This window comes from Lontra canadensis, unplaced genomic scaffold, assembly GCF_010015895.1.
Source record: "Lontra canadensis isolate GAN:19392208 unplaced genomic scaffold, GSC_riverotter_1.0 scaffold32, whole genome shotgun sequence".
In the NCBI taxonomy this organism is placed as follows: Eukaryota; Metazoa; Chordata; class Mammalia; order Carnivora; family Mustelidae; genus Lontra; species Lontra canadensis.
Genome location: NW_022631026.1, coordinates 5,854,169 through 5,871,665, shown reverse-complemented (window position 1 = coordinate 5,871,665; position 17,497 = coordinate 5,854,169). Strand labels below are relative to the sequence as shown.

Sequence of the window (17,497 nt, the reverse complement as noted above, 5' to 3'; positions counted from 1 at the left end):
TGAGCTCTTCAGAAAGATCTCCAGTGACCCAATCAAAAGTCACTGTCCAGTCACTTTTTCTGATATCACTATATTTTAATTTATTTGCATGCCGTTTGTCTAATTTTTTGCTTGTGTTTTTGTATGTTGTTTGTCTGTCTCCTCTAGACTGTCAGTTCTTCTAGAGCTGAGAACATTTCTGTCTTGTTTCCCAGTACCTAGAACGGTACATGGCATGTAATAAGCAATGAGATTTATAACCTTTTATTAACTTACTACTCTGGCACCTCATTAATGCTAACATTCTCAAATAAAATTGGTTTGCTTTGGTTTTGTTTCTGCTTTTAATGTAGTAGTTAAGATACTACACAGGGTGCTGAATTCATTAATCCTCAAGGACTTGCCTCTTGATTTATAACCCATTGAGGCCCACTAAGGATTGAGATGAGCTATATCTCATGGACTTACCCACTCAAATTCCTACAACTGATTTGTAATTTAGAGTAAAAATAAGTTATGCCCTTTGCCAAAATAGGCATTTTACATTTGAATTAGCAGGAAGATACATTTAATAACGATTGTTACTTGGTAAATACAGTTTTAGGGCAAAGAGATGTCTTTATGAGGTAATAAACTTCAGCTAATCCTTGTCTAGGGGAATGAGCCAGTCTTATGCACTGCTAGCTTATAATGCCAGATTGCCTAGACTATGGATACTGGTCTGAGAACTACCCTCTCCCGTAGTAAAATGTGGTTATAAACTCACTGACAGCCCTACCCCTACAACTCCCTTTTTTACAATCCACGGCTTTCGTCAGATAGGATTATTCTAGTGGTTTTGTATTATGTGATTTCTGAATGTTCATTTGGTTCATTGACAGCTCTGGTGTCATTTAATTTAATTTACATTTATAATGGGAGGTCGGTCACCTTCAAATAGTATGGCTTATTGTTCTGGGTAACTCCTCTTTTCTAAACTTCTGTCATGGAATTTCAGAAATTCCTCATTTTGAAGTATAACCTGTCTCTTACTCTAAGGCTAATAATGTCTGGTATTAATGTTAGTTAACTAAAACTTTTCTCTTATTTTGAGATACTCTCTTTCCCAAAAAATTTGCAGAGAAGTATCTATTAATATACGATTAACTTCAAAACAGTGTTTATTTGTTCGTATTATCAGTTTATCCTTTTTCTTCCTCTTTTGTCTTTTTAGAGTGGGGATACTGTGTTGATCGGCGCTGTCAGAGGTGGTCACGTGGAAATTGTCCGAGCACTTCTCCAGAAGTACGCTGATATAGACATTAGAGGACAGGTGGGTGCCTCCCATGCTGCGGTCCTCTTTGCGCACAGTCAGTTTACACGTTGACTGATGACAGTGCCAATCTTCTGATTGTTCTCTGGAGATGATTTAATAGATCCTGCCTATATGAATTTTCACTACCATTATTACAGAATTTCTCTAATAATGTCATGTTAGATGACAGTAGAGCATGTTCAAAGCTCGTAGTTTTCGAATACGCCTCTCTTACTAGTGTATAAATACATTCAGTCCTGAAATGAGTAGTTCATGCTACTGAGACGGTTGCTGATACTTTGAATGTATACAATTTATTTATTTTCTTTAATATTTTTCCTTTGTTTTGTCTTCTTCGTCCAGATGTTGTATTTCCATCCTTGCCATTTTATCTTTCTTCTTCTTCCTTCTTCTGCTTGCCTTTCCAAGGACACCTTGATAGTGACTGTGGACTTTGCTTAAGGCAGTCATAGCTCACAGAGCTACAAAGCTTACTAAGATTAGGTAGACCTCCCCTAAACTTGTGAATATATCCAATATTTCAGCAGCTTTAGGTTAAAAAAAAATCTGTACTTAATAGTCCGTTTTGTTTTTGGACAGCCTACATTTCTAACTTAGTTTTCCCTTGAATTTAGCTTGTATCCAAATCTATTTTTGAATCAAACTAATAAATATTATGCCAGATGCTGTGAGGGACTTAACATGAAACCCTTGCCTGTAAGAAATACGTATTTTAGTTAGGGAGTTTTTAGGTATGAGATGGTATATGATTGATTACCTAGTGAACTTACCAATGTAAGAGTCTTGAGGTGGGAAAAGAAGGCATTTAGGAATGCTTTTGAGAGAAGGTTGAATTTGAGCAAAGTCTGAAAGACTGGTTGGATTTAGACAGAGAAAAAGGAAGGCTGGTATTTTAGGCAAGGGTAGTGGAATAATAAGATGAGGAAATTCAAGAAAACGGACACGTGAAAGACTGTACTCCTCAGCTGGCAAAAAAGTCAGGGTGGTGGGGTGGTGGGGGGTTGCAGGGAGCATGGCGTGGGAGACAGAGACGGAGTAGAAAGGGGCAGGGCTGGGGAGGTCTGAGGGCCAGGCTCGGAACGTTGGGAAGCTACTGCACGTTGTTGAGGTAGGGAACTCCGCCAGGGAAAATCTGGTGTGGGAGACTTGGTGGGGCAGCCCCAGAAAGTCAGTGACTGTCTTTGGCATTAAAATCGTAGTTTCACTGAAAGATGATTACTGGATCCCCTATTTAGAGTTTACCTAATTCCTTTTTGTCTGTCAGTCCTGTTTTCCTATGTTGGAGTCACTTTATTTGGTTCTCTAGCTCTCCTTTCAGGGTCTGTTGGATCTATTTTTGGTTTTTGAACTAGATGGGATTTAAACGATCAGATCAGGATTGGAGTATGGATGCAGAGTGGGGGGAGTAAGAAAGCAAAATGTGGTAAAAATAGTTCACCAGTTCACCGCCTGTTTGTGTAGTACATTCTCATGCTTTATCTTTTGGAATGATTGGGCAGATGAAAAGCCAAGGGTCAGAATATTTGACTTGTTCAAGGATGAGCTCAGGTATTGACAACTTCCAGTGCATGGCCCAGAAATCTGACCACATTAACAAAAGCACACTTTACCTTATCAAGTGTGTGAGGTTGCTGCTTTATACATCAAGTAATGTGTTTTCTTAGGCTTCTTTCATAAAGAATTTCTCAAGAGTAAATCCAAGATAGAATAAGGGTTAATACTATTTCCTGTTTTTTGGTAAGATCTATTAATACTTTCTGGCAGAAATGTTAAAAATCATGTTTTATGTTTACAAATAGCAGTTTCCAATATTGTATTTGAAATGAAGTGATTGTTGATTTTTTCTATTGTGTAGGACAACAAAACTGCTTTGTATTGGGCTGTAGAGAAAGGAAATGCAACAATGGTGAGAGATATCTTACAGTGCAGTCCTGACACCGAGATGTGCACAAAGGTATCAAGAACATTTCTGTTCTCCTAGCAATATCCAGTGCCGAATATCAGTACTGCTTATTTTTTTCAGTTGTTTTTTGTTTGATATTAGAATTATACTGATTTTACTGGTAATGATCTGTATTAAATTGAGGAATAATTTTGTATCCTTTCAAAAGTTAGTTATTCACAGGAAAATATAGTGTGTAATTTGTTATGGTGATTAAATACTTTCTAAAAATATAGTATCACCTATTCGTAAATTGTGGACAGGTCATTTTTTCAGATCTTTGATACTTTTATTTGGAATGCAGAACACATTTCCTTTTAAAAGAGCAATGTGAGTGGTTCTTGGTTCCCCAAACCCATCACTTTAGTCTGTTTTGCTCAAATCATGTGAAAAACATAAAACTTACATAAGACTTTAGTAATTGTATTTTGGCCTTATGTGCAATAGTTTTCTGTGGGGAAAGTGTACTTGGAATGAGTATATTTGGATTGAATTGGCAGGAATTCTTTTTTTTTTTAAAGATTTTATTTATTTATTTGACAGAGAGATCACGAGTGGTCAGAGAGGCAGGCAGAGAGAGAGAGGGGGAAGCAGGCTCCCTGCTGAGCAGAGAGCCTGAAGTGGGGCTCGATCCCAAGACCCTGAGACCATGACCTGAGTAAAGGCAGAGGCTTAATCCCCTGAGCCACCCAGGTGCCCAGAATTGGCAGGAATTCTCAATGAATAAACAGACTTGTGGAGTCACCCCTAAGATACTCCTGTTTTATCTGCTGGAAATGGTTACCAGCATCTTTCTATACTATGGTAGCTTTAGTGCCCTAAGGCAGAAAGTTTTCTGGGATACTTTTTCGTGTGAGGGTGACTCATTGATAATAATTTTTTTTTTAAAAACCGATGTGTCAGCCACTGTGACCATTTGGGCGTTCTGAGCAGGTTTCTGTCTTCTAATTCAGTGCTGAACTATGGTCTCTTCCTATATCCCTTAATTTGATTTTGAAAAGCAGTCATGAACTTTGAGGTTTTCCAGAGGCACACTTTTTGTATCAAATTGTTTCCTATGTTACACACAGGTGCTCGGCTGCACAGAGCACTGAAGTGATGTTGGTAAAGATCTCTGACAAATCTAGGCACTGGCTTGCCTGGACATTTACTGGCCGAGCTGTGGGTTGGTGGGTGGGAGGTGGTGTGAATGGGAAGTAGCCTCCCACGTGCCAATGGTAGAACCTGGGGGATGGTCAGATCAGTGAGGGGCAGGGGACTATTGCCAGGAATGGCTGATAGGTAGCTGGGCATATCCATTTTTGGCTGAGTGATAGAAAATTACTTTGGTACAAATGATTGGTTGGGAAAGGGAAAGCATTTTCTTGTTAGTTTTTACAGCTCTGTCTTCCTGAGAACATTTTCAATATAGACTTGTGCCAGAGTCAGATATTTGAATTCTTACATGTGCACTGATGTGACTTCCAGCATTTATGACTAAAGCTATTAATCTGGCAAACCTTCTTATCTCTGCCCACAGGATGGCGAAACACCACTTATAAAAGCTACCAAGATGAGAAATATTGAAGTAGTAGAACTGCTGCTGGATAAAGGAGCTAAAGTGTCTGCTGTAGATAAGGTAAAACGTCTGTGTGGAGAGAACACTTTTGGGAAGGCTGTTGGTAGACTGACCTGTAAATTCACTGGACTTAAGGGAGTCTGGTTTTATTTTGTGGAGGGAGAAATGACCTGCTGGGGCTATCTGTATAGCATTTTGGTCCTGTGATGTCTTCTTGGCTCTTCTGACAGCATGCTGAGGAGTGGGCGGGCTTAGGATGCTATTAAAGGGGCTGCATCAGATTTTCCTTCTGTTGCTCGTACCAGTATGGCACACTGCCGGTGACCACCGTCCAAGGAGGACGCCGTCAGATGTCCAGCTTCTTGCAGACAAATAGGAGGAAAGACTCCAAGGGGCTGGGAAAGATAGACTCAGAGCAGACTAGCGTAAATATCCACTAACAGGAGATAAAATGTTCTGCCATGGCCTTGCCATAATCCTCTTAGAGAAATGTTCATATTTTCCATGGTAAATTTAACTCTCAATTGCTTAATACGTCATATAGAATTGATTCCTGGCTTGATTTTTTCATTTTAAACAGAATTCTTTCTCTACTTCCAATTGATTTCCTCCCATAAAAGGAGTGAATTGATTTACATATGAAGTAAGAAATAAAACTTTTTCCATCTGAACATGTAAGATTTGGGCTCTCCTAATTCATAATAGATTGAAGTTTGTCCTTCTGTTATTTACGAGGCAATTAAACAAACCACAGAATCAATATGTATTTGCATTTATCAAAAAACAATGTTATTTAAGAAAAAAAACAACCAAAAAATCTCCCACCTATTATTACCATGTTTGTATAATTTCATAGAAAAGGAAGGAAACGAGGAATGACATAAAGTCGGGAGATTTTGCAGTTGAATACATTTGGCTTTATAGAAAACTTCCTGCATTGCCTTTTTTTTTTTTCATTCTGCCATTGACTCATTTCTGGCTCTGGTCTCCTATTTTGCAAATAAGAAACCACTGGACTAAGTGCCCTTGAAGATTCCGCATGGCCTCATTAATTCGGTAACATGCCATTAACAAATAATTCGTTTCATACTCATTAATAAATTTCCTGGAGTTCTCTGTCTCCATATCCTTTTGTGTATTGCTTTGCCTCATCAGCACATACTTGCTGACAAGCACACTTGATACTTGGAGCATTTGTTCATTCATTCAGCACATACTTCGTGAGGACGGGTGAGGTGCTGTCGTGATAGAATTTGGAATACAAACCTGCAAAGGTCTTGATCCTAGCTCTTCATGGAGGATTTCATCCAGATACATTTCATAATGAGCATTAATGCTATTTTCACCTGGCCTCTCCCTGATCTCAGTTCTGCACACTGACTGAGTGTATTAATGTCTACCCTGCAATTTCAGAAACCTTGTGTCTGGCAGAAATTTCACAGGTGGTGGTTCTACCTTCTCGCAGGTTTGGGGATAAGAGATGGGGTTCAGGTGGGGAAATGATGAAATCTGGTTAAGATGTGTTTTGTTTGAAGGCTGATGAGACATTCAGGAGGCATCGGGAAGTGTGGGACTAGACTTTGGGCAAGAAATCAAGCCTAGTGATGAGAATTTGGCACTTAAGTTACCAAGAGATAAGGATTGTATGGTGCAACTACGGTCATCAGTGGGAAGAAAGCTGAGATCAGAACTTTACTTTTCTTATGGCACATATCACATTCTACTTTTTAAATTTGCATGTTTCTCTAATTTCTTCCTCTTATACTGTAAGCTGTGTAAGGTCAGGGACTGTTTTGTCTTCCATCTTTACGCACCCCGCACAGTGCATTACATAGAATGAGCTCAATACATAGTTATTGTGCCATGTGCTCAGGATGGGGAAAGAGAATCTAGAAAAGGAAGAAGTAGACCCAAAGCAGAAGAGGAGAGTCAAAGTCAAGATAAGGTTGTGCCATCAAAGCTATAGGAAGAATACTGCAGGTCATTTTCATTTAGTGTTTTAGAGAGATAAGGGTAGGTGACAACTGAGAACTTAATTTGTTAACTTTTTAGGTCATTGTCTTCAAGAGAGATATTTTTGAAGTAAAAAGTGAAGGACACATTGCAGACCCAAGGTCTTTTTTTGTTTGTTTGTTTGTTTTTACATATTTTCATTAGTATTGGATGTTATTACTAATGTGATTGGGGATTTGAATTAGGGAAGAAGGTAGGTCAATGAGGGGAGAAGTGGAAGTTGAGGAGGGCAGAAGAGGTTGTATTGGCGAGAGATGGATAGATATGATACGAAGGACTCCAAGGAGAAAAGTGTAGGGCGAAGTTTAAGGGCTTCATATGATGGTGGCTGATTGGCAGAGGGTATGGGAGCAGAGATCATTCATGCTAGGTGGGATGGCAGTTTGGATTGTGACGCCTTCTAGTCAAATGCAGAAGAAAGTTGTACAGTAGAATTTAAATTAGTTGAGGAAAGTGGAGGGACATTGTGGACAATAAATACTTGGGTGACAAGTAGAGGTAGATCCGTGGCCTGGGAGGTGCTGCAAGGAGAAAGCCTGTTGCTTCTCCTTTCAGTGAAGAATGCCTTTCATTCTAGAGGGCTGTGGGAGAAATAATACCCAAGAAAGGTTAGGTGAGGAACTTGAGAAAAAGATTACAGAGAAGTAGAAATAAAAATTCAGATTATTTATTCACTCTATTTTCACTCTACTTTCATGAAAAATATGAAAAGTTCAGATTTTTTCATTATTTTACAGAAACTTGAAAATTATTATTCTGTATATACTATATGTAGAGTATATGAAAGTTCCATTTTTCTGTCTGTTTTACAGAAAGGAGACACTCCTTTGCATATTGCTATTCGTGGCAGGAGTCGGAAACTGGCAGAACTTCTTTTAAGAAATCCCAAAGATGGGAGGTTACTATATAGGCCCAATAAAGCAGGCGAGACTCCTTACAACATTGACTGTAGCCATCAAAAAAGTATTTTAACTCAAATATTTGGAGCCAGTAAGTATTGGGTTTTATTCCTGACTGAGCTTTTAAAAAATGAATGTTATATGAAAAATTAAGAAGCCAGTTTTTGCATTTATCACTTAACTGGGGATTATGGATGTAGAGAAAGTTACTGTTTTGCTGTGGAAAAATATTCCTTCCTGTCTCGATCCCTTCTGCATTGTCCTGTAGCATCTAAATGAGGTACGTCCAGAGTTATCCATCAACTTTTTCTTTAATTTGACAGAGATAGAGAGCACAAGTAGGCAGAGCGGCAGGTAGAGGGAGAGGGAGAAGCAAGCTGTCCACTGAGCAGGGAGCCCAATGTGGGGCTTGATCCCAGGCCCCTGGGATCATGACCTGAGCCGAAGGCAGCCACCTAACCGACTGAGCCTCCCCGGCGCCCCCTCCATCAACTTTTAAGACCTCTAAAAATCTAGCCAGCTTTTAAAAAATCCTTTCCCTCTTATTCTCCCAGGTATACATTGTGCTTTTATCTAAACATGGTCTGTTTTCTCTGTGGCCTGAGGGCTTAGAGTTCTCCGTGTTTGCTCGTTATGCCTTCCATAGGCCTGCCCCCTCCATCTCCACCAAGGTTCCTTGTCCAAATCTTCTCCTCCAAGGCTCCTGTCAGTTGTCCCCTTCTCAGTGATGTTTTAACTGATCTGCCTAAACCAGATAAAATTTTTGCCTCCTTTGAATACCTAAGCACTTGTGTTTACATTTCTTTTTTTAAATACTTCTTTTACTTGACCTTTTATTTTATTTCTTGTAGAATTTTTCTCCCAATTCCAAGTTCTTCAGGACAGGGACTCTTCTTTATGTCCTCTCTAACGTCTAGCATAATGCTTTGAATATTGTACTCAAAGAGTTTTTGATTGAGAAGAATGTGCATGAGTATATAATTATATGGGGTGTTTTGAAATACAGAACAATTTTCTGCTAGATTGAAAAAGAGTTATGTGAGTCTCAGAAACCAACAGGAGGTAGAATCCCACCACCTTCCAGTTGAGCTTCTTCCTTACAGGTGGTTTTTAAGTATGTTTCTTTTTTTTAATTTTTAATTTTAATTTTTCTATTAACATTTAATGTATTATTTGCCCCAGGGGTACAGATCTGTGAATCTTCAGGCTTAACACATTTCACAGCACTCACCATAGCACATACCCTCCCCCATGTCCACAACCCAACCACCGTATCCCTACCCTGCCACCCCCCCAGCAACGCTCACAAACCCTTTGTTTTGTGGGATTAAGTATGCTTCTATTGTATTATGAGTTCTTGTATTTTAAAATATTTTTTCTAATTATAATATTAGTGCACACATAAATTTCAAAAATGAAGACATGACTGTAGTAGAAAGTGCAAATTTTCCATTGTCCCCTGTCTCTTAATTCGTAACTGTTTGAATGACCCTACAGGATTTTCTGTACATTTCTTAAAATGTTTTATACTGTATATACAGCTTTAAAAATTAATAATCAGGTCATGCCATACTGTAAAAGTTTTAAATAATGAACTATATTTAAAAGCTAGTGGTACAGTTAAGCGTCTTTGTAAATGTATTCATTAACTCTTGTTTTTAGGATTATTTCTTGGAATTCCCAGAAGTAGAATAGGCAAGTCAGTGGATGCTCATAGTTTTGGGATACTTTCCCATCGGTTCTACCAGTTTCTTCTGCCTCAGACCACGTGCTATAGTGCAGCTCCCCATGATGTGAATACTGGGCGCTGTAGCCTCCTTAATCTTTGCTAATCAGATCAATACGAGAAAAAAATCTCATGTAATTTGCATTATAAAATTGTTAGTTTGAGATCTTTTCATATATGTTCACAGGATATTTATATTTTTGCCATTTTTCTCTTTGTATTCTTTGCCCATTTTTCTCTTGAGTTTTTGATATTTTTTTAAAAATTAATTTTAAGTGTCTTTATATGTTAGGGATATGGATCCTGGGTCTATCCTATATGTTGCACCCCACCCCCCCAGCTTCTTCTTTGTTTATGGTGGTGGGTTTTTTTATTCCCTATCTAAAAGTTATGCCACTTTGTAGTAATTTGTTGGTCTTTTCCTGCAGTTCTGGCCTTAGTATTATATTGAGAAAGAAGGGCCTTCTCCACACAAAAATTAAAAACTTTTTTCCCTAGTATTTTCTTTTCTTTCTTTCTTTTTTTTTTTTTTGAAGTTTTTATTTACTTATTTGACAGAGAGGGATAACAAGTAGGCAGAGAGGCAGGCAGAGAGAGAGAGAGAAAGGGAAGCAGGCTTCCCGCTGAGCAGAGGCGCCTGATGTGGGGCTCCATCCCAGGACCCTGGGATCGTGACCTGAGCCAAAGGCAGAGGCTTCAACCCACTGAGCCACCCCGGTGCCCCTCCCTGGTATTTTCATCTAGTATTTTTATAGGGTTTTTTTACATTTAATTTTTTAATGTTTCAGAAACATTTTTTTAAGGTAAAAGATATATAGAGTTTTCATGTTATTTTTTTAAAAAATGGGTGGTTTGCCCCTCCCAGCACCACTTAACTAACTCCTCCCTTGTCCACTGGTTTGGAATGCCACTTGCACTAATATCTTGTGCTAGTTCTACAGTGCTTTAATTATTGTAGCTTTATAGTATGTTTTGATTTTTGTACAAAGACAATGACTCTTTCTCTGTAGTCTTTTAAAATTTTCTCTTAGATATTCTTATGTGTTCTTCTGCTTTTCAGTGTTTGAAAATTTCCCATAGATTTTGACTGAAGTTGTCTTAAAGTGATAAATTGATTTGGTGAGAATTCCTGTCTCAAAGCCATTGAACCTTTCTGCCTGGAGTCTTTTTTTCTCCAGTTACTATATTTTATTCTTTGGTAACATTTAATAGCTTTCTTTATGTAATGAAGAAAGTTTTACATAGTAAGAAAGTATTTTACATAGTAAGTATATTATAGTAATACACATATAGTAGTATATATAGTAAGTATATTACATAGTATTTTACGTAGTAAGAAAGTATTACATGTATTAATATTATTCCTATGTACTGGTTTATGTTTTAATCATATTTTATTGATTCTAAAATGTACATTGTTTCACTTTTTAAACTTTCTGAAATTGGAAGGTGTCTTATAGCTGATGGATAGGAGAGCATCGGGTCACAATTTGGCAACGTGTTTTTTCTCTCTTGGTTATACATAATAACGATGCATCTTGCAATAAGTAGGCATCTTAAGTTCAGTGAAATGCGGTGTTTAAGAATCAAGAATCTTTTAACCTATTTTTTCACACGCGTAACCGTTTAATGTAACTTTTTTTTCTAATTAAATGACCAATTGATAACTGAGAATTGATGTTCCTTTTTAGTGGTAATGTCTGTTTTTAATGTGAGGTTATGGCGTGTTTATAATTACAGGACACTTGTCTCCTACGGAAACAGACGGGGACATGCTCGGTTACGATTTGTATAGCAGTGCGCTAGCGGATATCCTCAGCGAGCCGACCATGCAGCCGCCCATCTGTGTGGGGCTGTACGCACAGTGGGGAAGTGGGAAATCCTTCTTACTCAAGAAACTAGAAGGTGAAGGGCATGTTTGTGCAAAGTCTGTATATATAACAAGGCTTCCTCTGGTGTTTTTTTTCTGAAGTGAAGCAGGATAGATTTTCGTGTACGAGTGTGTGTTGCATGGTTGACTAAATGGGATGTGCTACTCCTTCCGGTTGATCCTCCTCACAGTCATTTGAGTTCTCCTACAACAAAGATCCAGTTGTGTTAGAACACTCTTAAGACCCCTTGGTAGCAGATTTTCTGCATGTGCTGTTTGTTGTTATTTTTAATTTTAAGTAGACTCCACACCCAACAGGGGGCTTGAACTCAGGACCCCAAGATCAAGAGTTACATGCTCCACTGACTGAGCCACTAGGCTCCCCACATTTGCTATTTATAATCATCCTGTCCAGAGCCCTTCTGAAACCTGTCACTTTGCATGGCATACCCAGCAGCACCGCCTCCTGGGTGTGCCCCGTGCTGCAGTTCCAGAGGGCTCTTGGCTCCTGCGACAACAGACTAGGTCCTTTTCCTGAGTTGCTCCCTTTGTTAGGAACTTCCTAGACAGCACCTCCCACTGCCCCTTTGATTGGCAAAATCTTATTCGTTCTAAAGGCACAGGTTTCAATATTGCCTGTAAAGTTTTTACCAAGTTTTGTTGAAAGAATGACTTGTTCAGGGCTCATCTGGGCTTAGCCCACACGTTTAAGAGCAGTGATTCTCAAATGTGATTGCAGGGAGAAGGGGTGAGGAGGTCATGTGTAGGTTGAAGGCACATAGCAAAGTCATGTGTTCCAGTTTGTATGTGGAAACAATACCTTGTTGTTTATATAATACAAACCACAAAAAATAACAGCATCTTGACAGATGGGAAGATATGGAAAAGGATTTGTGTGTCCTTGGTATGAAGCAAGAGAGTGAGTAAAACGGGTGGGTGAACACCTAGGGAACGAAGTTCGGATGTTTGTCTAAAGAGAACATTGGCTAAAATGATGAAGTAGCAACATTCCATCTAGGGCCTTAGTAAGTGCCCAGTAAATGTTTATGTTGAAAGTTTCAGATTGAGTTAGAAGTTGTTTTCTCAAAGACTTGGGAGAAGAAAACCAAAACTATACCTGAAACTAATATTACATGTTATGTTAACTAACTGGAATTTAAATAAAAACTTGGAGGGGGGAAAAAGGTTGTTGTATTTCTTAAAAAAAAAAAAAAAGGATTAAGGTTTTCCTGTTTCTCTTTCAGATGAAATGAAGACTTTTGCAGGACAACAGATTGAGCCTCTTTTTCAGTTCTCCTGGCTCATAGTGTTTCTGACCTTGCTGCTTTGTGGGGGGCTTGGTTTACTGTTTGCGTTCACCGTTGACCTGAATCTTGGAATAGCAGTATCATTGAGCTTCTTGGCGCTCTTATACATATTTTTTAGTAAGTTTTTGCTTTTTTTTTTTTTTCAAAAAATAAAGACAATGTTAAATACTTCTTGTTTTATTTAAAATATTATCTTAATATTTTATATTTATGTATCTATATTTATAAAATATAAAATATTATTTATATCTCTCCCGTAAGTGATTTTCATATTTAATTACAAGAGTTTCATAATCTTTTTGCTATTTTGTAAGTTGGCCTAGAGGAACATTGTTCACAATCTGGCTAGAATAGCTTTAAACACTGGCATACTGCTCGTTAATATTGAAATAGAACTCTAATTTATTATACTCACTTTTTTATATGTTAATGATTTACTATATTTAGGTCTTTTTTGAAAGTAAGTCTTCATAGCTGTCAGTGGGATGCTGTTGGGCATTTTGATCATCCCTATGATCTTCATTTTACTTAAAAGCAAAGTAAAAAACATCAGTTATAGTCCCGTTCTTAGGGGATATCTTCAGTCATAGCAGAGGAAATAGATTCACTATTGGAGGAACTGGTGACTTCAACAGGTGCAAAAAGTGACAAACCCCAAATTATTTATTTATATTTGAGTCTGAACTAAGTCATATGTTTCTGTTTAAGGCATTATCTTTCTCATTGTGTTTCTTACATCATATTTTAGTTAGTTTACTTTTTTTTTTTTTAAAGATTTTACTTATTTATTTGACAGAGAGAGATCACAAGTAGGCAGAGAGGCAGGCAGGGGTGGGGCCAGGCTCCCTACTGAGCAGAGAGAGCCCGATGTGGGGCTCGATCCCAGGCCCTGAGATCATGATCTGAGCCGAAGGCAGAGACCTTAACCCACTGAGCCACCCAGGCGCCCGTTAGTTTATTTTCTACACACATTCTCCGTGTTGGTGAATTAGCTGAGGAATTCTTTGAGGAATAGCTAGGAAATAGCATGGAACCAGGGAAAGTCTTGTAAGCCTGCCTCTCAGTACTTAATATTTGCCAGTGTGAGAAAAGAGGCTGCTTGGGTCATGATTGTTTTGAATAATTTTTTTAAACTGTGCATTTCAGTTGTCATTTACTTTGGTGGACGAAGGGAAGGAGAGAGTTGGAATTGGGCCTGGGTCCTCAGCACTAGATTGGCAAGACATATTGGATATTTGGAACTCCTCCTCAAATTGATGTTCGTAAACCCACCTGAATTGCCAGAGCAGACCACTAAAGCTTTACCTGTGAGGTAAGTTGGTCCCTTTGACAGAAGTAGCTTTTTGTAAGATGAAGCAAAAATAAAGTTTATAATGCTTTCTCAGTGTACATTCCAAAAAAACATTGGTTTCTTTTTTTTTAGATTTTATTTATCTGTCAGAGAGAGAGAGAGCACGCGCGCTCAAGCAGGGGGAGCGGCAGGCAGAGGGAGAGGGAGAAGCACATTCCCATCAAGCAAGAGTCCCATGAGCCTCTCATGGGACTCAATCCCAAGACCCTGGGATCATGACCCAAGCCAAAGGGAGATGCTTAACTGACTGAGCCACCCAGGCATCCCAAGGCATTTTTCTTAAACTTCGTAAATGAGAAATCAAATAACATGTCCTGGTTAAATAGGTTTGAGAAATCACTTTATATTATATCTTCCTCTTGTATGTAAAAGGAACAAAGACACCTCTCCCTAAAAAATTCTGGTTAACTTGGATTTACCAAATTTGATCTGAGCATATCCCACCCTGCCATGACATGACACCTTTTCCATCCTTTGGGAACACTTTGAAGAGAGCACAGGATGTAGAATGGGGTCCTGGCATCCACTTTCATTAGCCTGTGATCTTGGCTACTGAGCGTGCCCTCTGAGATGCTTTTTCCTCGCCTGCGGAAATAAATTGACTTGCCTATCTAAAATTATCATTAATGTCAAATAGGAAATGTATGAGAAAATAGTTCAGAAAAGGTGAAAAACATATATGTCAAGAATAAAGGAAAGGTAGAGGGCTCCAGAGGAACATCAAGTGAAAAACAGAATTGAAAGCAAGAGGAATTCAGTAGAAATTAGCAAAATAGTTAAATGCATACTAATGATTAAGAATTTTAAAATTATTAAAGATAAAATGTGTAACTTAAGTTGAAAATAAATAAGCCAAACCAGATGAAACATCAAAACTATGAATATAAGAGATAAAAATAAAAATAAAAACTTACATAATTAGCATATATGATTAAATATTAGAAGGATTTACAAATGAAAAGGTAAAATGAAAAAGTTAAGAAAACATGCGGAGTAGAATAAAATAATTGAGGGAAATATTTTCACAGAAAATTTATTTTAAATTAATGACACGGTATTTCAAAAAAAGAACAATTAAAATAGCATAAATTTTGCCTGGGTGGCTCAGTGGATTAAAGCCTCTGCCTTTGGCTCAGGTCATGATCCCAGGGTCCTGGGATCGAGCCCTGCATCAGGCTCTCTGCTCAGCAGGGAGCCTGCTTCCTCCTCTCTCTGTACCTGCCTCTCTGCCTACTTGTGATCTCTGTCTGTCAAATAAATAAATAAAATCTAAAAATAAAAATAGCATAAGTCAAGGTCACACAACAGAGTATAGTGTGGTCCTGGACTGTATTTTGAAAACAGTGCTTTTACATACCATTGAGATGAGCATTTAGTTTACGGATGGAAGGGGAGAAAGGAGCAAATGCAGAAGTCCTACCCATTCGGAGAATCAGGATACAAATGATTCAGTTATCTCAAAGATAACCTGAAAAGAATCTTTTACACCTCATTTCTAAATCCTTACTAAATGTTTAAGCTATAAATAAAACATTCTAAAACTTGAGTTTTCAAATGGCCTTAAATTCTTAATGACTGTAGTATCCTGTCAGCGTTCTGATCTCTTGGTTGGTGCCTCACACACTTCCCTGCGTGGCTCTTTCAGTCACTGTGCCATCGGCCACTGCAGGTGGCCGATGCCTTGCCTGAGCTCTGCCGCCATGTTTTACCCCTCTGCTTTTCATCAGTTAACTTCATACAACTCTGCTGCATTTCACTTGGGTTATTGCCTTTTCCTAAGACAAGTATGTCTGATACTAGAAGTGGGAGGAACCTAGTTACAAATTATTTTCCCTCTTCAGAACTTCAATGACAATATTTTAAAAGAGACTTTAAGAAAATGTAGTCACATGATACAGAGATGACATATGTGGAAATTATTTATTTCTTTAGATATCCGAGTAACACTTTCTTCCCCCTTTCCCCCCAAGGTTTTTGTTCACAGATTACAACAGGCTGTCCAGTGTAGGTGGAGAAACATCGATGGCTGAAATGATCGCGACTCTCTCGGATGCCTGTGAGAGAGAGTTTGGCTTTTTGGCGACCAGGCTCTTTCGAGTATTCAAGACTGAAGATTCGCAGGGTAGGCCTTCCTTACTCCTCCTCCTCTGTATGCATGTGTAGGGGATGAGGATGGGATGGATATTCAGTGCACTTCTGTGAAAACATGAATTGAGTGTTAGAAATTCATACGCCATGACTCTCATGTTTATGGTCTTCTAGATACTTGGTATGTAAGTAATTGGTAAAACCATTTTCTGTCTTACAGGCAAAAAGAAATGGAAAAAGACCTGTTGCCTGCCATCGTTTGTCATCTTCCTTTTTATCTTCGGCTGCATTATTGCTGGAATTACTCTCCTGGCTATCTTCAGAGTCGACCCGAAACACCTGACGGTGAATGCTGTCCTCATATCAATCGCATCAATAGTGGGATTGGCCTTCGTGCTGAACTGCCGTACGTGGTGGCAGGTGCTGGACTCTCTCCTGAATTCTCAGAGGAAACGCCTCCATAATGCTGCCTCCAAACTGCACAAACTAAAAAGTGAAGGATTCATGAAGGTAAGCACTCACGGATCATTAGGAAGTAACTGAATGTGAGTATTGCCACCATGACCTTGATGGAGGGGCTTTAGGGCGTGGGTTCTGTCAGTGTTACAGTGTTGCATTTGTTTTTAGTTTTAGTCCACATTTGCCCTGTGGAAATGTATGCTTGAAGTGGGAAAAATTAAAACAATACAGGTTTTTATAAAATAGACTCTTATAAGGTACTCCTAGGAATTAGGAGATTGCTCTACAGGTCACCACCACCTACCTAATAACCCTGGGTTTCCTGCCTGAGAAGATGTGCTCCTCAGTGGAGATGGCACATTAAACCACTAAAACATATAAAATAGGACTGTACTTTTAGATTCAAAAGGGACTTCATGGAATATCTATAGCCCCTTTCCTTTGATCAAGGTCACAGGCCATCAGGAGCCAACTGTAATGTGGTGTTTGAATTTGTGTTCAGTGACTTTCAGAGCATGTGATCTCGGCAAATAAGTCACTCAGCCTAGTGTGTCCTTTTGAAGTGGTTATGACTGTGGCTACCTCATTATAAGGGTGAAGGGCTCTAATTTATGTAAAGTCACTTTATAAATTGTGAAGCACTCACCGCAGTTTTACGTGGGACCAGAACTGGCTGTGAGGACTTGGGATTTCTTTTCTTCCTGTTAGATGAGATTCTGTCAGGCTTTTTAAGAAATGTGCTTCAATTTCTTACATCTTTAGTGCTTCTGTCCTTTCTGTTGTGCAGGTTCTTAAGTGTGAAGTGGAGTTGATGGCCAGGATGGCAAAAACCATTGACAGTTTCACTCAGAATCAGACAAGGCTGGTGGTGATCATTGATGGACTGGATGCCTGCGAGCAGGACAAAGTACTCCAAATGCTGGACACTGTATGTCTTAGCCATCCTGAAACTTACATTTGTCACATGTGGCAGCCGAGAGGAATGACTTG

The 17,497-nt window shown here is 38.8% G+C and overlaps 1 protein-coding gene across 15 annotated transcripts in view; it reads left to right on the top strand.

The window, feature by feature from the left end:
- Positions 1 to 17,497, top strand: part of KIDINS220 (kinase D interacting substrate 220) — a 99,443-nt gene that overhangs the window by 27,710 nt on the left and 54,236 nt on the right. For all 15 annotated transcript variants that reach the window (XM_032866801.1, XM_032866799.1, XM_032866800.1 and 12 more), the window contains exons 9-18: positions 1,193 to 1,291; positions 3,150 to 3,248; positions 4,756 to 4,854; positions 7,620 to 7,797; positions 11,173 to 11,337; positions 12,547 to 12,726; positions 13,756 to 13,921; positions 15,931 to 16,082; positions 16,269 to 16,558; positions 17,295 to 17,435. In XM_032866801.1, coding sequence (XP_032722692.1) covers positions 1,193 to 1,291; positions 3,150 to 3,248; positions 4,756 to 4,854; positions 7,620 to 7,797; positions 11,173 to 11,337; positions 12,547 to 12,726; positions 13,756 to 13,921; positions 15,931 to 16,082; positions 16,269 to 16,558; positions 17,295 to 17,435 — 1,569 coding nt within the window. The remainder of the gene's footprint in view (positions 1 to 1,192; positions 1,292 to 3,149; positions 3,249 to 4,755; positions 4,855 to 7,619; positions 7,798 to 11,172; positions 11,338 to 12,546; positions 12,727 to 13,755; positions 13,922 to 15,930; positions 16,083 to 16,268; positions 16,559 to 17,294; positions 17,436 to 17,497) is intronic.